The sequence below is a fragment of the Belonocnema kinseyi genome, chromosome 7, assembly GCF_010883055.1.
Source record: "Belonocnema kinseyi isolate 2016_QV_RU_SX_M_011 chromosome 7, B_treatae_v1, whole genome shotgun sequence".
In the NCBI taxonomy this organism is placed as follows: domain Eukaryota; kingdom Metazoa; phylum Arthropoda; class Insecta; order Hymenoptera; family Cynipidae; genus Belonocnema; species Belonocnema kinseyi.
This window is the reverse complement of record NC_046663.1, coordinates 136,399,570-136,423,215: the sequence shown is the minus strand read 5'-3', so window position 1 is coordinate 136,423,215 and position 23,646 is coordinate 136,399,570. Positions and strand designations below refer to the sequence as shown.

Below are 23,646 nucleotides of genomic sequence, written 5' to 3'. Positions count from 1 at the left end.
GGGCGCATACTTTGAATAAAATATTTGTTATCATTCTCTTGAAATAAATGTGTTTTTTTCTTGAAAAAATACCGGTTTCATATGTATACACCTGGTACAGTTTTAAAAACGAGACCTTACTTTGGCCGAGGTCAGGAACTAACAACCTCTAACTGCGTGTGCCTAACATTGCCGTATACGTCGTTGAACTATGACAAGTTACAATAAAAAACGAAAGCACAGAAAGTAAGGGGACCTACCTGGCAACGCCCGACGTCCTCTAGTACTTCCTCTTTTTTCGTAATTTTAAATCTTATTTGTCCGTTCAATTTACTTCATATTAAGCCTTCGAGGCAATCAGGGGCGGTCGATGTATTGGGAAATACACGGCCGCGTATTATTATGATTCTATTTAGTTCGCAGACCAATTGTACGTGCGCTGCTGTCGAGATCGGGTGAACGGGGCAAGGGAACGTTGACTTTTGAAGTCGTAAGAATCGAAGGTCGAACGTGTATGCGCATTTGGCGTCATAAGCACATTGTCAGCAACGGTTGCAGAGAGAAAACGAAAAATGGGCTACAGCGAAACTGTTCGGATAGTTGTCAACAACGTGTGTATGGTGTCAAATACGCATATAAGTTCTAACGTTGACGTTTACGACTCTCATTGTGGTCTGGCCCTGAAATTTGAAAACTGTCATGTGCGACTAAAAAACTGTGAAAAACTTACGTTTGCAAATTTTTATTTGCGTTTCGCCATAAGAAAGCATTAGTGCATAATTATGGAAATATGATTAAAAGACATTAAAAATTTTGCTTATATGATAAAAATCCGTATGATTTGTCTAAAACATTTTTCTCGTTTCGCGATAGATGGCACTGTAATCGACGAAATTCAATTTTTCTTTATTTTACTGTTACTGAGAATGCACGCTTACGATTCTGCAATACTTCTGGTGTATGGAGAAGCTTGGAGCAATCTTTATAATGCTGTCGATCTCTACGCTCAGCTTTTTCCAAATAGAATTTTGTCACGTGCTTCATTTTATTGTACTATTACAAAATTTACTACCGATGGAAGTGTTCAACCTTAAAAAATGAGCCGTACAACAACAGCCACTGGAGAAAATAATTAAATTGCTCTATTACCTGCAGTGGAATGTCTCAGAGCAGTGTTTGGAAAATTTTGAAACTTAATAAATGTCATCCGTTTCATGTCTTTTTACATCAAGAACTTCATGGCGTTGATTTCCGAAATCGGGTAGATTTTTGTCAGTGGGCACGTGAACCAATACAACAAAATCCAAACTTTTTTCTTTATGTATTATTTTTTGACAAGTCGTCTTTTACGAACCATGGAATAGTTAATCGACACAACATGCACTACTGGAGTGTTGAAAATCTGCAGTGGCATCGTGAAGTCGAACACCAGCGTCCATGGACTGTTAATGTATGGTGTGGAATAATTGGCTACAAACTAATAGGTCCCTACATTATCGAAGGCAGCCTAAATGGTCTAAAATATCAAGACATTTTGGAAAATGAACTGCCAATATTGCTTGAAGACTTGAGCTTAGAAATACGGCAGAACATGTGGTTTCTACATGATGGTTGTCCTGCACACTATTCAGTGGTAACACGAGAAGTTCTTGATCGTGATTTCAATGGTCGGTGGATTGGTAGAGGCGGTCCAATAAATTCGCCTGCAAGATCGCCAGATCGTACTTCACCATATTTCTTTTTGTGGGGCTATCTGAAACACAAAGTATACAAAGAAAAACCAACAACACGTGAGAATATGATTGACCGAATTACAAGTGCATCTGCTGAAATTCAAGAAAATACACTTCTCTGTTTTGTAAATTCATTTGAATTACGGATTAATAAGTGCATTGAAGCGGATGGTCATCATTTTGAGCATTTACTTTAATTAAAAGGTGATTCCCTGAGTACCACGAATCGTGAGAGGCGAGGGGACTCACGCTAATCAAGCACCCTGAATCGTGAGAGGCAAGGGGACTCACGTTAATCAAGCACCCCGAAGGGAACGGAAAACTGCTACGTCCACGTCGTTGTTTCTGGGTTACGCTAAAAGTAGTAGTTTGTTTTAAGCCTAATTTAGAGTATTGCAGAATCGTAAGCGTGCATTATCAGTAACGTTAAAATAAAGAAAAATTAAATTTCGTCGATTACAGCGCCATCTATCGCCAAACGAGAAAATTGTTTTTGATAAATCATACGCATTTTTATCCAATGAATCTGAATATGCAATAAGAAAAAGGGGTTTCCATTTAAGATTTCGAACTTGCCCCCACCCTCAGGGAGTGGTGTGGGGGAACCGATTTTAACATCAGTGTATGTACTTCTCAGAGTAATTAAATTTGGGTTTATAACATTTTTTCACATAGTGCCTATTTTTTGAGATATTTGAAAGTTTCAAGTTAAAAAAATCACCCTGTATATACATATATGTATATTAACACCTGCACATACTCAAAGAAGTGATTTTTCCCCATGTATTTCACATGGGAACCTTCAACTTAAAACCGGCACCTGTTAAAATCGAAAAATAAAAAATACAATATAGGGAATTTTTTTCGGATTTGGAATGAAATTGGGGGGATCGTTGCCCTCTAAACAAAAAAAAGCGTTTTTGAGCCACCCTAGCGAGGAAGATAGTTGTGCTTGTTTGAGTGAGAGGGAAGGGTGTGGTTGAAATAGTAAATGGGGTGAAAAAGTCGAACTGAAAGGCTGAGTAGCATGTCTGTAACACGAAGCCCAGGCAGAGGGCGGCAGATGAACGGCGAAAACGAGAATAACGGGTCGAGTGGGGTCTTACGGGAAGTTAAAATGAGTGGGGATAAGGCGGGTATCGAGACAAGCTGCGAAAGTAATGATGACGAGTGGCACAAGCAAAGATATTATAAGACGCCGGTTAGGAGTGAGGGAATTGCGGCAATAGCAGGATGCCTAGGGAGGGGTAACAGGAGAGGTAGACCTACGAACTTGGAAAAGATCAACAGAGCTGTTCGATCCGATTGCTTGACGACTGGCGAAAACGGGTGAGTGCGACAAGCAGCGAGGGAATTTTTAGTGGAGAGGAAAAAAGGAAAAGGGAGGAAGGAAACGAAGACTTAAAGGGAGGTAAAAACTCAAAGAAGATGATGAAAAGAACAACCCCGGCAAGAGAGAAGGGGGAGGGGAACCTTCTGTCAAAGATTCAAGTAATATTCACAGGTTTTAGAGATGAGACACGTGGGATGCTGGAAGTTATGAAGAGGCAAGGGGGAGACTCTATAGGAGGAGGTACACAAAATACGAAAGAAATGGGATGAGTGGGAAGAATTTTGAAAGGCGAAAAAGAGAAAGTCTGGGAAAAATTGGAAAGCATATAAAATCAGCAGAGAGAATATGAGGTAAATGGGAAAAGGGAGATGAATATAATAGAAGAGAGAGAGGGGGCGAGGGAGAGAGAGGGGGGGGAGAGGGAGAGAGAGTTATAAGTGAGCGCTGTGGGATAGGAAGAGGTTAAGAAGCTGATGAAAGATATAGAAAAAAATTAGGATAGAAGGGGTAAAGAGAGTAGGAAGAATGAAGGAAGGGGGAGGCATGTTTCTTGTGACATTGGAATGTGGGGAAGAGAGATTTGAAGTTATGGGCAAAAAGAAGTTGTTGAAGGGAAGAACAAAGAGAAAAGAAGAAGTTCTGACATCGAAGGAAAGGAGAAGAAAACGGTTCATTAAGCCTGAACTGACGAACAGGGGGGAGGGACTTGGGATGGAGAAAAGATGGCCTATGTAAGGATTTCCAGACATAGGGAGATACACAGGGAGATGAGGAGGTTACTAGACATAATAGGAGAAACAGCATGACTTATATGTAATGGCAATATGAATGTAGATGGGGAAGGAGAGATCGCATTTGTAGAGATGGGAGAGACAGTAATGGACTATATCCTTGCGGAAGAAAGAATGAGGAATATAATAAGATGTATGAAAGTGGGTAATGAGATTGGGTCCGACCACTTCCCGGTAATAGCTACGCTGAATAGTGTTGGCCAAAAGCGAGGCAGTCGGAGAAAGGAACAAGAAAATGGGATTAGGCGATAGATAAACTGAAAGATTTAAAAGAAAAAATGGAAAAGGATAAGATTAGGTTTATAGAAGAGGAGGGAGGGAAGGAGTAGACTAGTTTATATAAAGATGGAAAAGGTCGATTGAGAAGGTAAGGAATAAGGTAGGTGCACAAAAAGAAAGAGAAGGGGAAAAGAGAGGACGGTGGGATGAGGAATGCAAGGAGAGTAAAGAGGTAATGAAAGAGTGTAAGAAAATGGAGGATAGGTGAAATAGAGAAGGGGGAGTACAGTAGGAGAAAAATAGAACATTAGAGAATGTTAGAAAGGAAAAAGCAAAGGGGAAAGGAAAAGTACAAGGAACAAGTAGAAAAAGCGATCAAAGAAGTTAAGGTTTGGGATTTGATAAATAAGGAAAGAGCAGGAAGATGGAGAAATTGAGAAGGGGGAGTACAATAGGAGAAAAATAGAACATGAGAGGATGTTAAAAATAAAAAAGCAAAGGGGAAAGGAAAAGTACAACGAACAAGTAGAAAAAGCGATCAAAGAAGGTAAGGTTGGGGATGTGATAAATTGTGATTGGATGAATGATTTTCGTTTAATCGTTAAAAATACTGTTAAAAACGGAATTTTTCAGTTAGATCTGAAAGTTTTCCAGCAGGTGCGTGCCTTATGCGCGCTCAAACTGGCGAGCCGCGCGCCCAGCGCGCAATGGGAATGTGCCTTTTTTCATCTTTAACTGTGGTTTAGTTTTGTGCGAAATTTAGTTAAGATACACTCACATGTAACTATACTTGGCCATGAACGTAGAAAAAAATTGGTACAGGCTTTAAATAAGTCAAAAGCTTTAAGTGCAGTGATTCGCTCTATCGCAGTGTGAATCGCTACAGAGATCTGTGAAATATTTTTCTTCAGACTATAAAGAACTCTTATTAACAGCCCTTAAAAATTTGAGACAATTTACATCAATTTAATGAACTGATTTTTTTGTAACTTTGCCAGCGAGCAGGGGGCTTTGAGTCAGTAGATTTTTCTATAAAGAATTTTGGCGAAAAATCATATTTAGGGGTAGAAAACACCCCTTGTTCGTATAAAGCTGTAAAAAATATTTATAGTTTTTTTTGCTTTCATCAATTTTTTACTTATTTACTTACTTTCAAAGAGTGTTGATGAACTTTCATTTATGGAAACATTAAATAAAAAAATTCTTTCTAACCTCGCAACGTCTTAAAAGTCGCCCCCCTCCTCAAATATTTTTCGGGCGAAGTAAATTTTTTCATTTTTAATATCTTTTAAAATTAACTAGCGAAACGTTTGAATATGTATTCAAAGCTTTTAGGAAGTTTAAGTACTTGCATATAAGAAAAACTACCCCTCATATACAAAAAAATCCCCATCTAATGCGTTCCTTTGTATTTCAAAATCGTATGAGGTTATATAAACATTGTCTGTTACAAATGTAAATCTATAGCTCACAAAAACGTTAATACGCCTGGAGTGAATATACAAATCTTTCGTTTGGTAAAATGATAAATTTTTTGCAACCAGAATTTACTTTTTGTTTATAAATGTATATTCACTACCTTATGTTTGTTATTAATTTCATAAATAATAAATAGGGAAATGTGTTAAAGGTTTTAACTGCTTTCGTATATCTTATCCAACTATTTTAAAGCGTGCTTATTTTACTTATTTTTTAATTATTATATTTATTTTTTTATTATATTTTTTTGCGTAATGAACTTGGATTCACAATGGATTTTCAACGATAACTCCAACTAAAAATGGAACCAAATCAAATCGATCATCGATGAAATGCAATCAAATGTTAAAATCTGTTGGAATCGTTATATGATAGAACGAACAATCAAATGTTAAAGTCTGTTGGAATTGTTCTATAATAGATTGATTGCAACAGACTTAAGCATTTGATTGCATTTGATCGATGATAGATTTTATTTTGTTCAATTTTTGGTTTGTTTTATTGGTTATTGTTATTCATGTATTTATTTCAAAAAGCGAAGTCAGCATAACCTACAAATTAAGGTGAGAGGGGCAGGGGGGGTCGTTACTGTAGACAATAGTTCTTGCTACGTCCCCTAGGTGGCGCTAATGTTGCATTTTACCACAATATATAAGTACCCCCTCTAAATACATGGGAGTGGGCACACCGTGACTGACACCAATCTAACGCCCCTTGTTAGTCATGGTTTGCGAAAAGCTTTAGTGATTCACCTTGGAAACAACTAAGAATTACTTTCCCATGACTCTTTACTATGATACTTTATGAATATACCAGAATTTCTGATTATTTAAAAAATTGTCATAAACAATTTTCATCAACAAATTCAGAGTTTGGCTATTTTTCAACGAAGATGCCCAATTTGTTTATGCAGTGTACTGAGAATGTGTTTTCGATTAAAACTTTTCTGTGATGTTTAGCAAATTCTAAATAATTAATAATTATTTTAACAATTTACATAAACGAATTCAGAGTTTAGCTATTTTTCAGCGTATAGACTCAATTTGTTTACGTAATCAACATATTATGTCTTTCCAATAAATCTTCCACGCGATATTTTACAAATTTACAAGAGTTATTTATTATATGAACAATTTTCATAAACATTCAATAAGAATGTGAGATATGAATTATAATAATATATATTTATGGGAATGATATAAAATTTCAGGGATAAACTAGAGTGTGCGAAGCACGAGATACGTGATGAGAATGAGTTCGTTAAAGCCGAAGGAGCTCTAAAAAAAAGAATTCATAGTCATCAAATTACTGTTGTCGATGCTTTCACCTTTAGTTTTAAAAAGTCTATGCAAAGCGATCGAGCGCGTGTTAAATACATTATCGAGCGCGAAACGCGAGATAAATATTGTATCGAGCGACAAGCGCGAGAACCAACAGTCGCGCGATGACTACTATAAGACTTAACAAAGTTTCAAAAATGATTAATTATTTAAACAACTAATCGCAATAATACCTTATATTCACGCAGATTTTATGCATACTTTTGTTAAAAAATTGATTTTAATGTAATAGATCATTTTTTACATTATTTTCAACCACTGGAAACTGATATAGAAAAAAGGAGATTGAAAAGGATCCCCATTGATAGGAAAGTAGGTCGAAAAATATAGACTGGGATATGCGAGGGATACGCAGTCATGGGAAAAGGGAATTGGATGAGATAGGCGTAAATATGGATTGAAATAGAAATAGAAAAAGATAGAGGGGGATAGACGAATAATAGGTAGGGATTGATAAGTCAGAATCAAGCGAATTGAAAAAGATATAGATGGAAACAGATATAGCTGGATACAGAAGAGATAGAATAAAGTAAGGCTGAATAATCAAATGATACAAAAATATTTAGGTGGAATGTAGATATACGAGGGATAATTAGGGATAAATTCTTCTTATCCGTTTCTATCTTAAAGAAAGAAAATTATTAAATAGTTTAAATTATTCATTATTAAATAGGAATTAAATCACTGCTCCAATGTGGTCTTAGCTTTTTTTAACATACTATACATTTACGGCCGGTTACTTTGACTCCTTTTGCTGTTTCACTATTATGCAAATTGTCAAGTTACTAAGTTACTGTGCTTCAATGCTTTCTAAGTTATTATTTTTCGCTTAAGCTAGCTTTGCAGATACGCATGAACATATGATACTGAACAACCGTAGCTGTAAATTTTGATTTATTTTGTACATTTTTCAACTAAGCTATTATTTTTATATTTGTTTGGTTTCTTTGATTTCGTAGTTTACTACCCACTACTCCTTTCCTTTATATTTATTTTTATTTTGTGTTACCAGCCCTCGTCTAAGAACTTCAGCATTAAGTACCTCTATACAATATAATTTATGTTATTTAGAGGGCTACTTAGCCCTAGGAACTTTTGAACAAATTACAAATTATGAGGTTATAGGAACATAGATATATATGAGCGAAACCCTCCCTTGCTCACTTTAACAGACCGATCAGTCCAGCCACTGCACCGGCCGGTGCTGATTTATTCAAATCCGTTAAATTTAAAACTACTTTTGATTGGTGCCGAAACTTAAAAAAAATTAAGTTCAGTTCTTATAGGTGCATCGAAAAAATTTTCATGTAGTTATAAACAAATTAGGGAACAAACATATTTTTTATGAAACTTTTACTAATTACGTAACATTTTTTTCACCTTTTTTTACTCCCATTTCGCCCATAACGCGTTTTCCCAGGTTTTCCTGTATCTGGTCACCGTAACAGCAACAGAAATTAGCCCCCCCCCCCCCCCCTCCTAAACACACTTTAATGTTATGTAATTTGTGACTGCTTCCTGATTATAATGAATATTTGATGAATTTACACATGTATTTTCTGGAGATATTTGATGGATAAACATATTTACTAATTACTCATGAAAAATAAACATCAATTGGCAATATAATAAACTATTTGAAGCATGGTCAACATCAGAGTATTGTGCACCACTTCTCAAACGAATAATTTTTTACCAGCAGCTGTCGGTGCACCAGCTGAGCTGACCGGCCTGTTAAAACGGGCGACGGATGTTTTGCTCGAATAAATGTATTCCTATTACATGCATAAATACGGGGATTCCCATAATACCGAACAAAATTCTTATGGAAAAAAGTCAGTCTTTCTTTTAAAATTACTTTTTTAAAAATCTGAAGTACCCGAAGATAAGAGTTTTCTGCATTTAAACAATATTAAGTACAATCAAGTAAACTGGATTTTGGCTTAAAGAATCTTTCTTTCTATGTAGATGCTGTAAAATTCTAAATGTGTTTCTAGAGATGGTCATTACATGTTCCTTCCAGAACAGAGTTTGATTCATTAAAATTTCTAAATCTTTAACTATATCACGGAAGGCAATCGATACATTGCTGACCCTAAGAGGGGGGTATGATTTTCAGTACTTTCAGAGAGGGGGAGGCAGAGCCCAATGACACTTGCGTCGGTTTTCATTGGATTTAGCATGCGCCCATTCACTACAGCTCAGTGTGCCACGAAGGCTATTGCAGATCTGGCGGCGATTCTGATAGGTTGAATTTAATGTCATCTGCATATGTATGATATTTGCAGAATTGCAACTCGCCATCTAGATCTGAAGTGTAAATATTTAATAAAGTAGCAGTGAAAAAAGACCCTTGAGGAGCCCCCCTCTTAACCTATACCCATTTGGATAAGTCACACTTACTATTCCTGATCCATTCCCATCTATTGCTGAGGTAAGACTCTAACCATTTAATAGCTGAACCATATAATTTAGAAGTTACTTTGTCTAAATCGTCTACTACCAGGATCGTTCTTGGACATTCGGTCGCCTGTGTGCAAATATTTTCATGCCGCCCCTTCACCCATTTTCTACCCTCGATATTATAATTTTTAATTATAATACATTTTGTGTCATTATATAGATATATGTATCTATTAACTTTTTTTGTATAATTTATTTACATTATTTGATATTTTACATCTATATTCTGTTTAGTGAGAGAGTGATCGGCATTCCAAGTTTTTCCTACGGCCATAAATCTAAGAATGATGAACTTCTGGAAAAAAGAGAGGTCAAACACTTGAAACCCAGGCCCTTCGCAGCAGGGGTTCCAAGGATTGAAAATCTCTAAGGCACGCCCTTATGGCAGTTTGCGCGAACTGAGCGAAAATTCGTGGTTCCTGTCGATCATTCTCTCGCAGAGCAGAGTATATAGCAATACACTGCTAAAAGCAGGATAGGAAGCGCGGTATTTTCATAAATTTGATCAAAGATATAACATTATACTCCTCAAGGGTATAAAAAAAGCAAGTTCGAATCTCAACTTGCATTTCCTATTTTTTTGTTCCTTTTGGGTTGAAAAATGAACTACGTGGAAGGAAAAATAAATCGTTTATAATAAGAAGCGTTATTCATCGTCTATTCCACTTTTTGAGAGGTCTTTAATATATATTAAAGACATCCCAAGAAGTATGCAAAATTAAAAAAAATATATGGTTAATTTTGAACCCAAAAGGAATAAATACAGTTTTTCATTTTGTGCGTATTTTGTTGCCACTCGGTTATTTTAAGCCAAGAATGACAATGGTTGCACTGCGCATTTTTTAGGGAAAAAAAGTTTTCATTGTTAAAGATTAAAAGTCTCATTTTTCTCGACACCAACATAAAATATTAATCGCAGCACATAGTCAAAAATTGTTTCTCTTTCTGAAATGTATAAAAATATACTCTTACTAGATTTTTGTTTCGTGTAATTTTAACAAATTTCACAAAAAATAGAATAAATCTATAAGAATGGAATTTTGTTTAACGAACTTCAACATTTTATTTTTAGAAACATTTATTTCTAATACAGTAACAATGTTAAGTAAGTGTTATTTAAGTCTATTTTTATCGATTTTTTGAATTACACTACGTTGGGTTCCCACTCGTGCACACACGACTGTTTATACCGCGCTCCTGATTGGTCCAACTTACATCTTTTACTACTCAAAAACTAAAACTTCAACTGATTTTGGAAGAGGAATTTTCGATTAATTTTATTTTTTATTTTTACACAGCCATATGAGCCCGGACACTTGAGTCTAGGACACGCTGTATAGGTCTAGTGTCGCTATTTTATTGTTTGTCAAAATCATTCTGACGAAAATTTTAAGATTTTTGACGATTGCCCATGTATGCTAAAAAAGAAATTTTTAGATAGTTTCCAAAATTAAAAAAAATTGTTTTAGCTATTGAAGGTTCAATAAAGTAAGGTTTCGTTCTGAAAAAACTGAAAATATTTAAATCTTACAAGGTTTTCGAAAACTGGACATATTATGTACTTTACAAAGAAAAATTGATATTAGCTATTTGCTTAACAACTCGAAGAATGATGAATTTTTTAAACTTATTTTGCTCCGCGGAACCTTAGGACACTGACCCATCTATTTGAAATCTTACAAAGGTTATAGGGGACCCAAGATAAAAATTGTTTATTCCTAGTCTGTTTTTGATTTGCAGTTTTTTTCTTCACTCTATAGCAAGTGTCTTTAGAATATTTCAAGGAATTGCAAGGGAATTGTTGTGTATTCAAGTGAATTTAAGTTAGTTAAAGTGACTTCAAATTACTTCAGACATTTCTGAAGAATTTAATTACTTTAGGAGAAATCACATGACTTTAAGTGAAATCATGTGACTTTAAATGATTTTAGATTTTTCTGGACACATCGTAAGAATTCATTACAAGTATACACGTGAGCCTTCGTCAGGGTAAGGTTAGAAAACTGGGGTCCTTTCACATAGCCTATTATCACTATTTATTGCAATTAATTTTTGCTTTAAATCGGTATTGTTTTTTTGCGCGCAATTTCGTTTTGCTTAAATAATTAAAAAACGAAACAACCTTCGAATCGGGTTGCCATACAAAAAAAGATGCGCAATGAAATTCTCTACAAATATGGACTGTGCACTGAAATTCGAACAATTTTCCAAATTCGTTCCACGGACAATTCTTCTCCGCGCGCGCGCACGTGTGTGTGTGTGTGTGTGTGTGTGAAGCTGCGGGGGTGTGCAGTGCTCATGCAGTTTTGACCTAGCAAATGTGTTTACATCCGGCTTCAGTCTGAATCTGGGTTGACTCCTCACCGCGCCAGCCCAAAAATCGATCCTAAATTCATGGTTCACTGTACTTAAAAATATCAAAATAATGAAAAAGGATAGAAAAAAGGAGAGGAACCGTATTTGTAGGCGGCCTTCTTTTCTTTCTTCCTTGTTTTGTATTATTTTTATTATTAAAACTCAATCTATAAACTAGAGTATGCATTGAGGTGCGGTTAAAGTAAATCGGCCTATTATTGTTCATTAAAATAGAAGTAAAGTAGTAAATGTGTATAAATTAAGATAAATGCATTTAATAATGGAAGATGAGTTTCCCTGTGATTAAGGTTCACATATTTCTTTCACCTTCTTCCCTATTCCTTTACACACACTTACTTGGTGATGGGGGGGGGGGGGCTACAGTTTAAGGTGTTCTCACAAGAATATACGTGTGCAGTATGCTGGAAATGGCTCACGCACGATCTGTCCGTGCACACATACAGACCGCCAACCAATCGCGTGTGATCTGTCGCGTTGCTGCAGTGCGAGCTGGCTATGTACCGTTTACCTGTCGGTTCGGCACTCGAACCAAATTCGCAACGTCGAAAACTGGCGTCTCGAGCGGCGGTCCGATATGTGAACGGTACGTAGCCAGCCCGCTCCGCAGTAGCGCGACAGATCGCGCATGATTGGTTGCTACTTTGTGTGCGTCCAAGGAGAGATTTATCGTTCCAGACCCTGTCGGTGTTGAGGTCGTTCGGTAGCTCGGTCGCTCGTTTTTTTTTAATTCACTCCCGTCCTAAAAGAACTTTTACTTCGAAATATACTGCTAATATTGTCATAGTCTCAGTGTAAGTTTGAGAGCGAAGTATGGAGAGAAAGAGAGCAAGAGAAAGAGGGAGGGATAGTCGGTGAGAACGTGCGAGGGGGGTAGGAGTTGGAGAGAATGGGAGATAGAGAGAGATTGAATGAGTCAGTCAGTGGGGTAGAAAGTTATCACTTCAACATTATATTTATCATTTAAAAAATTGCATCGTTGAACCCCACAGTCTTCCTTTTGCGTAGTACGCTATTTCTTACTCTCACTTATAATTTAAAATTTTCTAGAACACAAGACATCCTTTCTCTGCTTCACATGCTTGTTTTCAAGGAGGTTAGGACAAAAGTATATTTTGTATGAAGGGCGTAAATGCTCGTCCAAATAGCCTTCTTCACGCCCTCAATGCACAATGTACTATTTGTAACATATGCACGGAATGTTTAGTTTTCGAGATATGGACAGGGTGCGGGAAATGGCCAATTCTAAAACCGTGCAATAAAGCAGTCATACAAAGATTTTTATTTACACATATATGCGAAACCCTCAAGTTTCCACCCTTTACAGGCATGAAAACAGCTACTTTTGCACTGGGTGCAAAGGCCATAATTAAAATTCGAGGCCACATACTGGCGATTTGGTCATTGCGAGTGTGAAGGCGTTGAATGATCTCGAGGCGAGGCGCAGGTGAGGGAAGACACCCCTTCGGTTCCGTCACGGGATCATGCGATGCCCTCAAACAAACAGTGACCAAATCGCCAGTGTGGCTTTAAATATCGAATACGATTTTTCTTCAAAAATTACTATGAAATAAGTAAGATTTTGGAACCATTAAAAAATGTCCCGCAATGAAACATTACCTTCAAAACTTTTTACCTTTCCTGACAATAAAAGAAAGGCTAACTTGTTACAAACATGTTTTTATTTTAAATGTTTTTCTCTAGTTCATCAAAGCATGCAACGCCGTCTTAACTAAATACATTTTGATACTTGTGGCCATGTGTAACACATCTATACTTATATTTAACTCCTCATGCATTAAAGGTCAAAAAATTTAAAAAACATGTTGATCAACGATGTTGTGAATTTTGCTCATGGCCTTTGCGCACAGTAACGGAATCGGAAATTTTCTATGTCTTGTGAACGGTTGGCATACAAGAGTTTCGCATGTTGTGTAAACAATAACAGTGTTTGATATTCTAGGCCACATGGGCGATTTGTTCACTGCTCTTGTGAAGATTCAGTCGATAAAACGCCCATTTAGTCTCGTATATTGAAGTATACTGTCTTATAACAGCTACGTTTGCGTGCTTCAAGCGAGGTCATTGTAACATTACTTTTTATAAAACCTGCATGGAAAAGTCTCTTCCGTGCACCATTTACAGATACCGAAAGGTGGTTTTTGAGAGCAGTTTGAGAAAAATATTCCTCTCAATGCCTGCATATCGTGCGCAAAATATATTTTCTACAAAAAATAAAGGTTGGCACTCGTACTAAAACCTGTGTCGAAAGATACTAATTTGAAAATGGTGTGGATATGGTGCATTTCTAATGCCTGGCAGTAATTTATACCGTAGACATAGATATAGTAGTGTAAATTTATTTAAAAATTACAATTTTCGAAAGTTTCATAATTTCAGATTTTGAATATTTTAATTTTTACTGTGCAATTCCTTTTTTTAGCTTTGCCATAATGTTCTGAGTTTGCAATAAGTCTGAGATTTATAGGCTTTATACTTCTTTGTATATTTGCACCCATGCAAATGCAATGAAAAACCTAAAGTAGTGTGCGGATGGGGTAAATATCAACTGGTGAATACGGCATACTTCCTCTAAATTTACATATACATATCCTAATTGAAGATTTTGTATATAATGTCCACATTTAATTAAATGATGATTTTAGATGAGTGTCCCAACAGTGGCGAGGATAGCGAAGAAGACGAAGTAATAGATTATAGTCACAATTCTGTCGTAAACGGAGTTTTGGCGAATCTAAATTTACACGGGACGATTGTTGCGGATACCCATTATTCCAAAGACAACACAGTAATTTCTATGTCTGAAGAAACAAATAAACAACATTCTTTGATGTCTGGCTCTAACATCCATAATCAGCCTACTCCACTAGTGCCGATAATTAACGTTACACCTCAGTCACCTGGGCTCGTTAAACATTATCCTTTGCTTGGTAAGTGTGACCGGCAGAAATTGTTATTTAACAAATCCCTTAATAAAAATGGAATAATTTATTAGCTTTAATGGTTAACTAAAAGTATTATCATTCTATATAATAGATAAATGCATTAAAATACATGCCTCTTATAAGTGGAAATATATTCAGTTGATTGGAATCAAATGTGAATTTGTAACCACTGTCTTTCGTAACCCTCTATTATAATGCGTTGAGAATAACGATGATTATGTGTCCGTTTCTCCTAGGTACGTTGGTGTTAAAATTGGCTTCAGGGTCAGGTTAAAAAGAATAAAGTTAGATGTTCGTTTTTTGTTGTGGCAAACGTTTCGATCGCTTATTAGGATCCTTCGTAGTACCAAATTTAATTGTTCAGAATAAAAAATTCTAGTTCATTCTTGTTACAGCGATAGTAACTCTTGTATTAGAATTATTATCAATCTTGAATTTTATAAAATTTTGTTTACATCTCTTGTTAAAAAAATTGGGGATGTTTCTGGAAAGTACTATTCATTTAAATCTGATCAAATTTATCATGTTAAATCTTTTTCATTATACATTGCAATAACTTACGGGCACCAAATAATGTGAGACTAAAAAAAATAAATTATACATGTCATCGTATCCGAGAGTTAATAGTATTATTATATTTAGAGCGTGCCAAAATATTCTAACATATACATTTTGTTGTGATATTTAGCATACAAGTCATAAACATTATTATTTGAAAATGTTCGATGTTCATTTATTTTCAGGATTATATTATCCCATGTCCATAATACGGATTTTTATTTAGATCACGAAGCTTTTTTTAAAATTATTATTATTACACTGTTAAGCCATTTCACTTTCGGGGTAGGCGTGACTCACTCGGTAGGGGAAAGGAGTAGTGTGTGGAAGGGATAGAGATTTTTCAGATTGATCCAGAATTCTTGTGCTATTTAAGTAAATAACACGTTCGTTCCGCAACATTGCTCCGACCCAGGTTGCTGATCAATCTCTCTAGCAATCAACCCAAGCGAAGAACCTCGCGAAATCGTTATGTAAGGTTCCCCACTTGGGTCCATTAGTAGCCAAGGTCTTTGTTTCGGGCGTCATTCACTTTACTGACACTCTTTTTATTAACTATTTGTCGCCACACTTTCCTGTCCTGGCATACTTCTCTAGCTTCTTTTATGTCCATGCATTTTTTCATGCAGGCTCTCGTGTTTCTGTGACTTCTTATGTCTCTTCTAACCAGGGTCTCATTCACACATTCTAACCATTCTTTCCGCGGTCTACCTCTGGGCACGCTGCCATTTACTTTACCTTGATACACTTGTTTCGTTAGTCGTTCATTTGGCATTCTCTCAACATGTCCAAACCATTTTAACCGATTTCTTTCCCATGTGGCCACCATCGTCTCTTCTGCACCACATTCTTTTAGAATGATCTCGTTACTTACTTTGTCCATCAGGGTTTTCCCGCACATTATGTGCATGAATCTCATGTCAATTGCGATAATTTTACTCTTATTTTTTTCTTGATAAGACCATGTCTCGCTACCGTATAGTACAGTCGGTACAAATATCGAATTATGTATTGCCATTTTAGCTTTATTTGATATATTTTTAATTCTGATAAGGGGACCTGTTCTACCAATAACCTTCTTATCTTCATTTATTCGTCTATCTAATTCCTCATCTATCTTCCCGTCCCTAGTAAATAAGCTACCAAGATATACGAACTTATCAACTTGTTCAATTCTCTCATCATTTATATTGCATAGTGTTTTCTCACTGTTTCCTTCGAACACCATGGTTTTTGTTTTATTTGCGTTAATTTTGAGGCTCATGCTCTTCATGCTTGCATCTAGTTTATCCAACATTCTTTGTAAGTCTTCGATCGACTCTGCCATAACAACCTTATCATCTGCGAACGCTAACCCACGTACCCTTACTGTTTGGAGATTCACACCCTCTTCGTCGAAGCGAGCCATTCTTAAACACTTGTCCATAAATAATATAAATAACCATGAAGACATAACGCATCCTTCTCTAACTCCTTGAATAATATCAAAACAGTCACTCAGTTTCCCATTCACTCTTACACTCGCTTTGCTACCTGTATATATTGTTTTTATAGCTTGCAGGATCCATCCATTGACTCCATACTCTTTCAGGACTTCCCAAAGTTTACTTCTATCTACCTTGTCAAAAGCTTTTTCTAGGTCAACAAATGCACAGAAAACTTTTTTTCCTACTCTCAAACTTTTTTCTGTTATTTGCCTTAAGCTAAATATTTGATCCGTACATGACCTTTCCGGGCATAAACCCACTTTGGACTTCCCAAATCTTTGTTTCTGTTATTTTCATTACCCTACGAATAATTATTTTCGAATATATTTTACTTACGGTGCTTAATAAGCTAATCCCTCTATAATTATTGCACTCGCTTTTATCTCCCTTTCTCTTATATATTGGTACGATAATCTTTTCTTTCCAATCGTCTGGGACGTCTCCCATCTCGAAACATAAATTTATCAATTCGCACAGTCTATGTGGTATGCACGCGCCACCGTGTTTAAGCATTTCAGCGTTAATACCGTCTACCCCGGCAGCCTTACCGTTTTTCAAGTTCTTAATTATATCCCTAACCTCAGTGACACAGACTTTTTCAATTGAGTTTTCCATCTCATCGTGTTCAACAACGCAGTTGTGGTGTCCTACGGCTTCATCTCCGAATTGTCTCCTAAAACAGTCTCTGAAAGCCTTTAGTATTCCGTCTGCATCATATACCATTTCACCCCTACTATTTCTCATGTTGACAATTTCTGTACTATTGTTTCCTTTTATTTTTTTAGATCTTCTTTAATGTACGAATTAATTACCTAACGTTTCTTGGCGTTAGACATGTGCATTTTTTCAGATCGAATATAGTATTTTCGATTCGACGTGCGTTCACTTTTGGATCGGTTTATTCGATTCGATCGGTCCGTCGCTCGAATGTAGAAAAAGGATATTCGACGCGCACTGTCGTCGGTTGGAATTTTTCAATTCGATCGTCCTATCGCTCAAATATCTAAAACCGAACTTCGACGCGTGATATCGTCGCTTTGAATTTTTCGTTTCGATTGGACCCTCGCTCGAATATCGAAAACCGAATTTCGATGCGTGCTTTAGTCGGATCGCATTTTTCGATTTGATTGGCCCGTACGTCGAATGTCGAAAATCCGACATTCGATTCGTGCTACGGTGTATCAGTGATTCACTTTTTCAAATACTTTCTTTCAATTAGGTGAGCATAGTCCATCAATAAAGCGAAAGCAGTCGGTAGTTCCCATTAATAAACTAATCAACTATAAAATTATGAAAACAGATTAAAGAATTATAAACCATAATTTCTCTTTTATTGAAAAACGTTTTCAATTCGAATAAGTGTATATGTATACAAAATAAAAAATTTTTGAATTTTGAATACATATTCTCCGAATTCTTATACATAATATTTTCACAAGTGTCAAACTTAGTAAAATAAAAGTTACAGCGATGAATAATTATTATTTCCTTTATACACTCAGAGAAAAAGTTGTCTTGAAACAAAAGCATCGTCCTCTTGGCTGTTTTGTTTCAAACCACGTGATAATCGTTTTGAAACAAACGGAGTTATTTGGCTTTGTAATTTTGTATTCTTGTACTATGCGGGCTTATAAAATTTTCCTTATTTTAGTGGTGTAATTAACAGATTAAAATGCATATATGATTTTTAAAGTACTATGAAATATAATAAATAATAATTATAATTTAAAATAAATATTAAAACATCTGAATAAGTCTGAATGCAATTTTAATATTGGTCGGCGACTTGTTTAATTTAGATTATTTATTATTTTTATAGTTATTTGTCACGAAACTTTAAATATATTCAAGATTCTTCAATATTAAATGTGTATAAAAATTCTTAAATTTTGCTGATTTAGACGATCAGAAGTCAAAACCTTTTAATTATAAATGTAAGAAAGGAAAAAATTGGTAATATAAATCATCAAAATTACATAATATCCAATCGTGAAACTAAACACATGCGTAATTTTTAATTGTAGATTTTCAAAATTAAAAACTCTTTAATTATAAAGATTTAAAATTTCTACAATTTTCAAGAGTTGCAATTGAAAATGATTGAATTATATAAATATCAAATTTAAAATGATTCAAATCGAATGTTCGTTAATTTTATATGTGTTAATTAAAAATAATATAATTTTTAACATAAAATCTGCTATATTTTATGTGTAAAATAAACAATGATATAATTTTGAGTGATTTTACATTCTCATCCGAAAGAGAAAGTATTAGTTTTATGTAAAATTTGACTTGGTTTTTAATGAATCTTCACGTTTAAAGACCGCCTGTGTTAGAAAAAATAATTTCTACAAAGGCGTCTGTCTCTCTGTATTTTGTAGTAGTAGTGGTGGTTTCTAGGCAAGATAAATTTTGAATATGTAATCGGATTAGACTAAGCTTTGACACAAGTTTTTGCAATATAAAAGGACAGGACAAGCTTGTTTTAGTGAGCTATTTTTGATAAAAATTAAACAAATTAGAGAATTTTCGAAGTTTTCGGTAACATTTATTTTTATATTATCACATTATGTGTACAGCTATTTGTAGTACTCGGAAAGTCAGCGAATTTATCACCTTCAATTTCTTTGTTAACAAGAAAATTGTCGGAGTTACAACATTTGCAAAATTTGCACAAGAAAGAAAATTAAAATTTTCAGCGAAACAATGCACGATATAAGGAAAGCTCAGAGAATAAAAACGCTCCTTTTTTAAAACTATACAAGATCAAAATAAAAACTATTCTAGAAATAATAAATTGAGATTGATAAACAATATAACTAATATCTCAATCGTCCCGAATCGTGTTTCTTAATTGTGTTAAAACGATTGAAAACGATTGAGCATTTTGAATTTCCAATTGGGTACTTGGAATTTTCCACGTGATGGCAGCACTTCGTCTCGCGGGAATTATTTAAAGAGTTATTTACTTTTTTGGAATAATATAAATTTGAAACAGTATATATTATGAAACAAAGTAAATAAACATTTTGTAAATAATTCTTACCAGATGAAAGTGGTGTGCTTTAGTGAACATTTTTTAAATGGTTCTAAGTTTTAAAATCAGTTAAGATTTCTAAAAAAGTAAGCGAATAATTTAAAAACGTGAAACTTTAGAAAAGCGATTAAAGTTTTATTTTATTATTTAAAAATTCCAGGCTGATATTAATCGAATAAATTTAAACAATCAAATATAATATTAGAAATAAAATAGTTTTTTGTCAGAAAGATGTCTCAATTTTCAATTATTCGCATTATTAACACATAAATTCATCTTATAATAAAAAAGTTTTTATTGTTTCAACTTTTTAAATTCTTAGTTTGTTGAAATATAAGCACTCAAAATGATAAACAATGCATTTGAAACTGTACAATATGGATTCAGAAGCCTTTAACTTTGTTTAATTTTAAATTATGCCATGTGAAATTTGAGTATGAAAAATGTACATTTTTAATCTTGTTTCGATTTGATTTGAATTAGTAAAAATGCAAACATAGAAAATAGCATTGAAAATTCAGGCTTCTAAACTGCTCACGTTTTAACTTTATAATTTCTTAGTTTAAGCATTTCAAATACAAAGTTAAAAAAAACTCGTAAATTTAAAATTAAACCCTTATTCTTCTTCTTTATTCATAATGTGTCCCCTAATTGTTTACATGACTTCCTTTCCATCTTTCCGTTTATATCTACATAAAAATTTACATAAAGTCTTATATCTAGTTTCTTATTTCTATTTCCTCCCCTCCATATTTCCATACATCATTTGGACTGTCATCTATACCAGATGCCTTTCCATCCATCATTATTCCTAAAACCTTAACTATTTCTTCCCTGGATATATTCCTCTTCGTCTCTTTCTATACCTCAAACCTTTTATTCTCTTCCTCTTTCTTTTGATAACACAGCTCAGTATACTCTTTCTTTTTTTTCCTATATTCTTCCCTATTACTTTTTTCTTTTTTCCACTATCTTAATTCCTTTCTGACCTCTTTTTTTTCCCCTTTGCAGTCCTCATCCCATCCACTTCTATTCCACCCTTCAATAACTTCATTTTTGTTTGTGTACTCTAGTCCTATTTTTATTTCTCCTATAATTTTTTCCATCTCCTCGTCCAAATTTCCCTCTCCCTTTTTGATTTTACTGACCTCTCTAAACTGTTATTTTTCTTCCCTTGACCAATCCCCTTTTTGTACACTTTTTACATTTGTCCCCCTTTTACTCATATTTCTATTGCTTTTTTGTCCATCTAATGTCGCTATTAAGGGAAAGTGATCCGAATCAATATATTCACCTACCTCTAGTTTCTTAACCTTCTCTCTGACCTCATCATCCACTATCACCTAATCAATTACCGTTCCCCTTTCACTTCTTGAGCTTGTATATTCTCCTTTTTCATCCCCTTCTATATTTCCGTTTAAGATATACCATCCCAACTCCTCCAAGCTCTTCAACAACTTTTTTCCCACCCCATTTAGTACCTTATCTTTGGATTTTCTTCCTCTCTCTTCTCGCCATTCCCTTCCTCCTCTGTCTCCTGTTGTCGCATTAAAATCCCCACCTATTATCAGCCTAATCTGTTCTTTATTTTCTTTAATCATTACTTTAATCTCCTCTGCTTTCTCCTGCATGTCACCATTCACATAAATCCCCCCTACTTTCCACATCTCTCCTCCCATCATTGCCTCTTTTACTATTAATCCTTCTTTTTGTTCTTTCCTGTTTTTCTTATCTTTCCCTGTTATACATTCATTCCTTACTCCCATCACCATCCTCTCATTGCTCTGCCCTTTTTATTCTTCCTCTTTGCTTTTTGCACTTGCCATTTGCAACCTCTTGGTAACCTTCCCCTTACTCTTTCCCATCCCTTTTCATCTAGCCACGTCTCCATCATTATGACTAAATCCCATTGAGTCAAATTTCTCATAAACTCCCTATCCTTTCTCTCCAATCCTGTTATATTCCATTAAAATATCTTCCATTATTCCCTACATTTATTTCTCATCTTTTTTTCCTTCTTACTATTTCTTATTTTCCTATCTCCCGTTCCTTCCTCTTCTAGTTTCCCTTCACTTCATTTCTTACTATCTGTTCCCTTTCTTCATCCCAATCCCACCATACTCCATCTATCTGTATTCTCCCATACTTAACCCATGTTCTCTTTCCCTTTTTTCTTTCCTCTTCCGCTATTTTCCTTAATTTATACTGCATCTTCCTTTCTACCCATGTCAAATCATCTTCTATTCTCTCTGTACAACCATATAATAACCTCTTCTTTGCCACCACCTCCCTCTTATGTTCCCATTTCTTTAGTTTCACCAGTACCATCAGCTCCCTTCTTCGCTCTTCCCTTCCTACATTTCGCATTTCCTCTATCTCTACCTTAGCATCAATCCTGTTTAGTACTTCGTCCACCCCTTCCTTCAGCTCCTTCACCTCTAATCTTATACCCTTTATCACTATGTTTAATTTTCTTTCTTCCCTCTCTTTCCTTTCTATTCTTTGTTCTATTTTTCTCAGCCTTTCCATCTCCTTATTTCCATTCTCGCCCCACCAGAATCCCCGTTCGAGCTTTCAAGTTTCTTCATCCGACCTCGCAGCTCCTCTACCTTTTTATTATTATCTTCTTCCTGCTTCTCTAGTTTTTGCTCCAATGACTGCATCCACTTTTCTAACTTTTCTCTGATTTCTTCCTATTTTTTTATTAACTTCAGCCATTTCCCGCCTAGTCTCCTTCTTAAATTACTCTCCCCTTTTCTCCTGCTTTTCTTCATAAATCCCCATTACCTCTATCATCACTTCTCGAATTTCCTTTAGTCTTTCTTCTTTCATAAAAACTTCACTTTCGTCTCCGCTACAGAAATATATGGCTATTAATCACCATTTTTCAGAAAGGAGAGAATATAAAAAAAATGTCTGTGCTTATGGAAGGAAAACGACTTGTTGCGATGAATTCCCCACGTCTTAGATTCAATTTTTAACCTAATGAAACCTAAACGAATCTAATACTATACGATTCATAATTTCAAAACTTTAAAATTCAAATATTTTATGATCAGGTGTTGTAAAACAAATTATTTGAAATATTAAAAATGGAATATTTTAAGTATTTGAAACTAGAAATTTTCAAGAATTTTAAAATAAATTAATTTATAAATTCAAAATTGTTATATTGCAACAAACTTAAAAGGACTGGATAAGTTTTCCTACTAAAAATTTAATGAATTATCTTTAATTTATTTAGTATGAGTTATATGAATTTAAAAAGAAGTAAATAAACGTTTAAAAATAATTTACCCGCTAAATCAAACCAATAAACCCGTGTGCGTCATGTGTGTTACAAACGAAAACTGCAGAGGGCGTATTGTAGGCGAGTGCATTTTCTCTATTCAATCCGATTGGAAAGAATTGACACAATTAGCAACTACGTAAACCCATTAAACTTTTGATTACTCTTAATTGTTATCAATCGTGTCCAATATATTATTTTTAGGAGCAAAATTTAAGCATTTTGCCGAAAAATTGAAAATCCAAATTTTCGTCGCCCAAATAATAAAAAAGTCCACCTCACAGTCAAACTATGCAAGATACAAAATATGATGGAGAAACAAGAATTAGTGCACTGAAAAATATTTACAAATTTTTTAATAAATAGTTTTTGACAAGACGTTTAATTTTTGTTTTATTTGTAAAAAACATTAGAAATAAAAATTCCATTTTTTTTTTAGAAACGGCACAAGCTATTAAAGAAACATAGACAAAAGTTATACACACAAAAAAGAGCTACAGTCTGTCAAGTTAAAGCGTGGGTGGCTTTACTCGCAGTCGGTAAGGTGTATCGACATGATTTTGGTGTCAAAATATTAAGAAGAGCTCCCTGTTTCA

At 34.8% G+C, this 23,646-nt stretch overlaps 1 protein-coding gene across 3 annotated transcripts in view; it reads left to right on the top strand.

Moving 5' to 3' along the window:
- Positions 1 to 23,646, top strand: part of LOC117177563 (rho guanine nucleotide exchange factor 2) — a 422,353-nt gene that overhangs the window by 46,776 nt on the left and 351,931 nt on the right. For all 3 annotated transcript variants that reach the window (XM_033368379.1, XM_033368377.1, XM_033368380.1), the window contains exon 2: positions 14,377 to 14,661. In XM_033368379.1, the coding sequence (XP_033224270.1) occupies positions 14,377 to 14,661 (285 nt within the window). The remainder of the gene's footprint in view (positions 1 to 14,376; positions 14,662 to 23,646) is intronic.